General features: G+C 41.0%; 1 protein-coding gene across 5 annotated transcripts in view; it reads left to right on the forward strand.

The window, feature by feature from the left end:
* atp11c (ATPase phospholipid transporting 11C (ATP11C blood group)) overlaps positions 1–5704 on the forward strand; it is a 54562-nt gene extending 48858 nt beyond the window's left edge. Inside the window, exons 29-31 of one of the 5 annotated variants that reach the window (XM_080035002.1) lie at positions 1092–1200; positions 2590–2621; positions 2931–3011. In XM_080035002.1, the coding sequence (XP_079891128.1) occupies positions 1092–1196 (105 nt within the window). In that variant the 3' untranslated portion in view covers positions 1197–1200; positions 2590–2621; positions 2931–3011. Of the gene's footprint in view, positions 1–1091; positions 1201–2589; positions 2622–2930 lie in introns of all 5 variants that reach the window. The other 4 variants (XM_080035004.1, XM_080035001.1, XM_080035003.1 and 1 more) reach the window with 4 other exon arrangements.
* Positions 5705–6462: the final 758 nt, after the last annotated feature.

A 6462-nucleotide genomic window follows, 5' to 3' on the forward strand; every position in this document is an offset into this window, starting at 1 on the left:
ACCCTTTTATTTCCTTCTTCCTCTTCATCTTACTCTCTGGAACCTGCCCTCCTTTAAAGATGAAACATCGGCTTCCTTCCTCGGGGACCTCCACTATCTTCATGTTGTCGCAGACCGCTAGCACTCACCGCTTCTCGTGGAGCGACTGAGGTCTCTATTTCTTTCTGTCCGCTCTTGTGCTTAAGTCTTTTTCACCGCAGAGTTTCTGTGTCTGCCAGCCTTGCTCGTTTCCTACCTGTTGTGTCCTTCCTCTCCCACTGTTAGAATCCTTCCCTTATCCTCTTAAAGTAACTGGGTAGGGCGCTCTGTGTGGCTTTTCACAGTCCACACTCGGTTGACAGACTAAGCCAGACAATTTAAGATGAAATATCCCATCACAAATGATATCCTCGGAGGGTTTGAGTGCTTTCCATTTTAGATATGTTTATTATTCAATTGGGGAGGAATGTTGTTCAGTGGGCCGCTGTGTTTTGCTCAACTCAACCAGCAGCAGTGTGGAGCAGAACCGGTTGTCCGTGCTTAAAGCGTGCCATGCCAGTCAGTCTTCCATTCTTGTCTGTCCAGTTGTATGAACCAATGTGTCCTCCCAGCTGCCTGTGCTGCTACAATGCCTGCTGCCTCCGCATGTCAAGTCAGGTGAATGCAGCACGTCAAAGCAAATAAAACAACAATAAAAAAACCAAATTAGCTGCATGAGGCTTGAATAAAGAAAAACTGAACCCTGGATCATCACCACAAACCTGTGGGCCACTGCATTTTGTGTGTGTGCGTGTGTGTGCGTGTGTGTGCGCGTGTTTGTGCTCATGCTTTGGAGAAATATGCAAGGATACCAGCCCTGTATTCATATGTACAAAATCATAAAGAGTCAATCCCTCTGATGATGATTGTTGCGAGGAACAGGTGTCTAAACAGGCACCTGGAATGATTTCCATTGTCCACCTGTCCAGTTTTGAAGTCTTTGTGTTTGTTCATATTTGTTCCTATGTATATGTGTGTGTCTGTGTGCAAGGGATAATACAAAATGGAGTAGGGAAGTGTGTGTTATTGTCAGCGTAGTGATGTCATTGGTGTCTCTTGCCTCACCCTTCTAGAAGACGCCTGTTCAGTCGAGCGCGGGGGGCCACCAGTCTCCCCGGTCTTCAGCCAGGCCCCTGCTCATGAGAACCTTTTCAGATGAGTCCAATACTGTCATTTAAACAGGTACCAGCCCACCCTTTAGGACATTTAAGCCACTCAAAGACCCCTGTATAGTCCCCAACTCTTGACTTCTCAGGAGATAATCAAAGGCACAATGTAATACAGGCCACATTCAACAGGACCCAGTGTGTTCTTATAGGTTGTGTAAGCTGTTGATGGCTGGCTGACAAGTTTAGTATCAACATAAAATAGTCAAACGGTGCATTTCTTTAACATTTGAATGCAACCCATGGCTAAATATTTGCAAATTTGAATGATTTTATTTTCTCTTTTGTGGGGGGAGGGGATACAGACATACTGCTCTCAGCATCCCTTTGGAAGCCAAGCTTATATTACCTTCTGCATGTACTTTAAAAAAACACAAAAAAAAGTGAATGTCCATCTCATTTTTGGAGCTAGAATGAGAGAGTGTAAGGTGTCTGTGTCAGTTTGCCTGGGTTTTCTTACTTGAAAGTGTGAACCAACAGCGCTGGTCTGTGATTGTAACTGACATCCATGTACTGTTTGTGACTTGGTGATTTGGCAGTGGTTGTGTTGTTTCGTCCTGTGTGTACGTCCAAACCTGTGTCGGTTGTCGCTGCCTGCTTATTTTCTTGGCAATTAATGGATGCAATTGTGAGTGCTGAGCTTAGCTCACTGCATGATGTGACTTTGCCTTAAACTCAGACCGGATGCTGCTGCATTACATACAGGGGGTGACAACAAAATGAACGGAAACATCACATGATATATAGGGTTAGTTATATTTAAAGAAAATGTAAGTAGGTAAATGTGCTATAAAACTGTTCAATGTTACATACATGAATACATCAATCAATAGGAGCCAGTTATGTGATTGGCTGTTAATTTGGTCCGAATAAGTTACATGATGAAAAAAAAGAAGCTAATAACATAGTGATTTATAAAGCAAAATAACACCCCCTTTTATATATATAAAAAAATGCTTGAATGATTTATTAGCCGAGTTAAAATGTGTTGTATTCTTTCACATTTCCATAGTTTACTATATAGTTTATGTTTACGTATTTATATTTATATATTAACACTTATTGGCTTCATTGGTAAATGACAAGAATACAAGTTCAATCCCCTTTTCAATTTCTACACGCTAGATGTGACTAGACATGTTTATTCATATCTAGGCAATTCGCCCATGTACTATATGGCATCAAGACCACAAGAGGTGTTCTGAGCTCAAAGTGCATCTCTACACCTTGTTGGGCACTTTGATATTGTTTTAAATGGTGTTTTCATTTATTTTCCTCACCCCCTGTAGGTAGGTCTGAATGTCTCACGTTCCCATCACTGTTGACCAGGGACCGATATCTATATAGCAGCAGGCTTTTTGCAACAGCTTTCACAGTTTAACCTGCCTTTCTATTCTCCCAATAGCTGTCAGAGGACGGCCTCCTGCAAACATCCAGGTAAAATGACAGCCAGACAAACTAAACTGCCTCTATCTGTTCAGTCAGTATCTCTGCTAAGCTTCAACAGATCTGTTGACCTGGGTGAAATTGTGAGCGTTTTCTTTACTAATTTTCTGCTTGTCTCTGGTGGCGGGGGGGAAGGTGTCTTTGAATTGTTTTTCATTGTATCGTGATATGTGGCCAATCACCGCTTATTCTCTGATGATTTTGGGTGATTTCGTTCTGCTCCTCTTTTTTTGACACATGTTCTTGAGGAAATGGGTCGGAAGTATAACAAAAAAATCTTGTCTGCTTGTGCTTATCCAGATCGCAGCTGTCACGCCACTATCCTACAAGCACATGCGGGAGCGTGAGTGAAAGTCAGCAAGGACTCGCAACAACAGTGGCGTCCGTCACTTTCAGGGTCCCGTGCCAGTCAGGCTGTCCGCAATCATGCCCGATCTGAAAAAAAGAAGAGGAAGAGGAAAAAAGAAAAGGAGAAAAAGAGAGATGTACTGACTGGGGGGGAAAAGCGATTAAAAAAAAGGGGTCTAGCAGTCTTTTGACATGCGTCTCTCTCCTCCGTCCTTCCCTGCCCCATCCAAACATCTCTTAACCCCCCACGCATGCCTGCAGAGCAGTGCCCTGCATTATTTAAAAAAACATATCTACTTGGATGACAGGCATGAGTTTTCTTTCTTTCTCTACTTTTTTTAAAAATACTAGCTTCGAAATGAATGCATACAAGTCTGCCTTGTCAGTCGCTCAACCCAACTGCTGTGTTTTAACAGGCAGTTGTATTATCCACTCCAAGAATGGTTCACCTGCATGAAAGAAGGCTTGATGGAATGCTTCACTCCACTCCTTTTCAGTCACTGTATTCTGTACAAGGGTTTTATGGCGACATAATGTTCTCTGCAGTTACACTTTAACACGTTGTTCTACTTTACAGTTATCACGCTTTTCAACGGTTATTCTTTAAGTTTTTATTTAATTTTATTTCGTTATTTAAGTAAATACACACGTCCATATTGCTCAAGATAGAAAGTTACTGAAGGGGATTTCAGTTGTCTACAGAGCAGCGAAACAGCCTGTTAGAACGGTTTTCTGGTTTACAGGCGATCATGTGATTGTTTGTTGCCAATGATGGGTCTGCATTCTCTGTCAAATACTAAAATAGTAGTGTTTAATGGAGGCCATATTACCACTCAATCCAAAAAGTGTGTATGTGTTTGTATGTAAGATTGAGAGATATAGATTAGAGATGTTATGCATATCCTGGCAGTGAAACATTGCTCAGAGCGTGACCTAAATCTTCCAGCCTCAGAAATGATTTAAGAGTCCAATTAAGATGAGAAAATTAATATATGTGCTGTACTGTATATAGCTTAGAGACGTATGATAGCATCTTGCTCAAAGCCAAAAAATATATAGAGAAAATTACGTTATCAGATTCTGTCCACACGGGTGTGACCTGAAAGTGACGAGTCAAGTGTGTGCAACTGTCCTGGACTAGAGAAAAAGCCCGAAAATGTCTGACATGAAAACCAGGATTACTTGAAACCTTGTTGATGTAGTTTAGTCAGACAATATTTTTCTGCACTATTAAGGAAACTGGTTTTCTTGATTAGCGAATGAATATATGCCTGAGCGCACGCACACACACACACACACACACACACACACACACACACACACATACACATATATTTATATCAGATATACGAGTTCCAAACGCACACAATAACCACACGCGTTGTACTAAAAAATACACACATGCACTAAAGCCCTAAATGAGGTATTTATGTTCATTATCCATTTTCTAGTTTGCAATATTAGTGTCGGGCAGGTTGAAGGAGTGTAAAGAAAGCCAACTTCAGTTCTCAACATAGTTAAGGCCACTGAGACTCTATGCTTTATTTAATTTTTTTTGTGTGAGTCAAATTTGCCAACCAACAGAATGATTGCGTGCGACTGTATGGCCATTTTTTTCTTCCTTCCTGTGTGTAGTGCTATATACATTCCATTAAAACATGCCATGAACACTTTTAGATATACTGTTTTTGAATATATTTTCCTTTTCTTATCCACAAACTTTTGTTGTCTTTTTGACATATTTATTGTTACATGTAATTTTACTCACAAATGTTATACTTTTATGATTGATTGATGATTTTTTTTTTTTTTTTGTGGAGAGTGGTCAGCTTTGTGCCAGTTGAGTGAGTCTGTGTTACTCCAGCCCTGATGTGAAACCATACCAATACCATTTGATAGTCTATGTCATAAATGCAAAAGGCAGGCAGCCCCCCAATACACTCCCAACACCCCAAAATCAACCTCTGAACCTGTTCATAACTCTTAGTTTACATTGATGAGTATCAGTCACTATTCATTTATGTTTGACTGTTTTGGAATCTGTTTGTATTTATACTTTACTAATTTACTGATCCCTGCACAAACAAGAGCTCCAGTACAGCAGTTTCTAGTACTGGCCTTGTATTTCACCTTACTGACTGTAGCCCAATATATCTGATCACCTTTGCAGAATAGCACATTCAGTCATAACGCCAAATTGAGATTTTAAAAGTTAAGTTGGTGTTGATTTGTACTTAACAAATGGTAATATTTTAATGTCTTTGAACATCATTTTCTACTAAAGACTAAAGCTTGTTTTTCTGATGGGTAGCAGGGGAAGCTGTTCTGTACTCACCTGCAGATTGAACCGTGCCTCTTGTGAGAGGGGCACACTGAGAGGGGCTGCCTGCTTCGTTAACAAATAATATCAAATAAAAAACCTTTAAGTGACATCAGAGATGCTATTTTCAGAGCTTAAAAAAATGTCTTGGAATCTAATGTTTTGCTTGTCTAAAATGAAAGTATAAAAATAATGGATTGTATTTTTAGTGCAACCTTTTTCCAGCCACTTTTTTGTAAGATAATGAAAAGGTCCAAAAAAAGCAGGAGAGGCTCTGCAGTTGTGGGCGCTGTCCCGGTCTGGGAGGGGGGGGGGGGGTGGTGGGAGGTGGACATATTCAGGCACCTCACCTCAGCAGGGACACCTCGCCACCTCCGGCCTCAACACTCCAAACCTCCAAGCTGAATGTACCTCTTTGAAACTATGTCTATTCAAAACCTGAAGATTTTCTGTAATAAAGCAGAATGTTTTGAAGATAAACCAACATCTCCGTAGTGCTTTCTTTCTCCGACAGTTAAAGGTGGAGTCAGCGAATCTGGAAAATGCCTCTTGTCAAAATCCCCCTTTTGTCAAAATATGTGAATATCTACTCACGGTCCGTACTGAGTGTGTGCTGAGAAAAAATCTGGTGTAAAAAGTAAATGCGGAAGGGGATCGTGAGGAGTTATATTTACTGAGCCCCTAGTTTCTAGTGTGCACCAGGAACTATCTAGTTTGCAGAATGTTTTTTTCTTTCTTTCTGCCATGTCACTTTAGGGGCTCCGTAGATATTCACTGATTTTGACAAAAAACTATTTTGGACAAGCATTCTCTAGAATAGCTGACTCCACCTTTAAGTCAGCATTTTTCTGTGTGATGTCAGGCTGTGTGGGCGGCTGAGAGTGTGTGTTTGTGTGCACTTGACCACACTAAGCAGATGCTGTGCAGTAATGAGATGGCAGAGAGGCTAAGCTGGATCAGCTGAGTGGCTGCTGCTCCACCATTGCAATTCAAGCCCTTTGAATCACTATTTAGAGAGATTTCCATATACTGTACATGCATATACAAGTTTCCTCCACTGTTAATGAGCACTGACCCATTCAGAGTAAAGTTGTGGGCTGAGCAGCGTTGGGAGTTGAGCTGAGAAAAGGCCCTGTGTATCAGTATGTACACAATGACACCCTT

The sequence above is a fragment of the Ammodytes marinus genome (assembly GCF_949987685.1).
Source record: "Ammodytes marinus genome assembly, chromosome: 10".
Classification (NCBI taxonomy): Eukaryota; Metazoa; Chordata; class Actinopteri; order Uranoscopiformes; family Ammodytidae; genus Ammodytes; species Ammodytes marinus.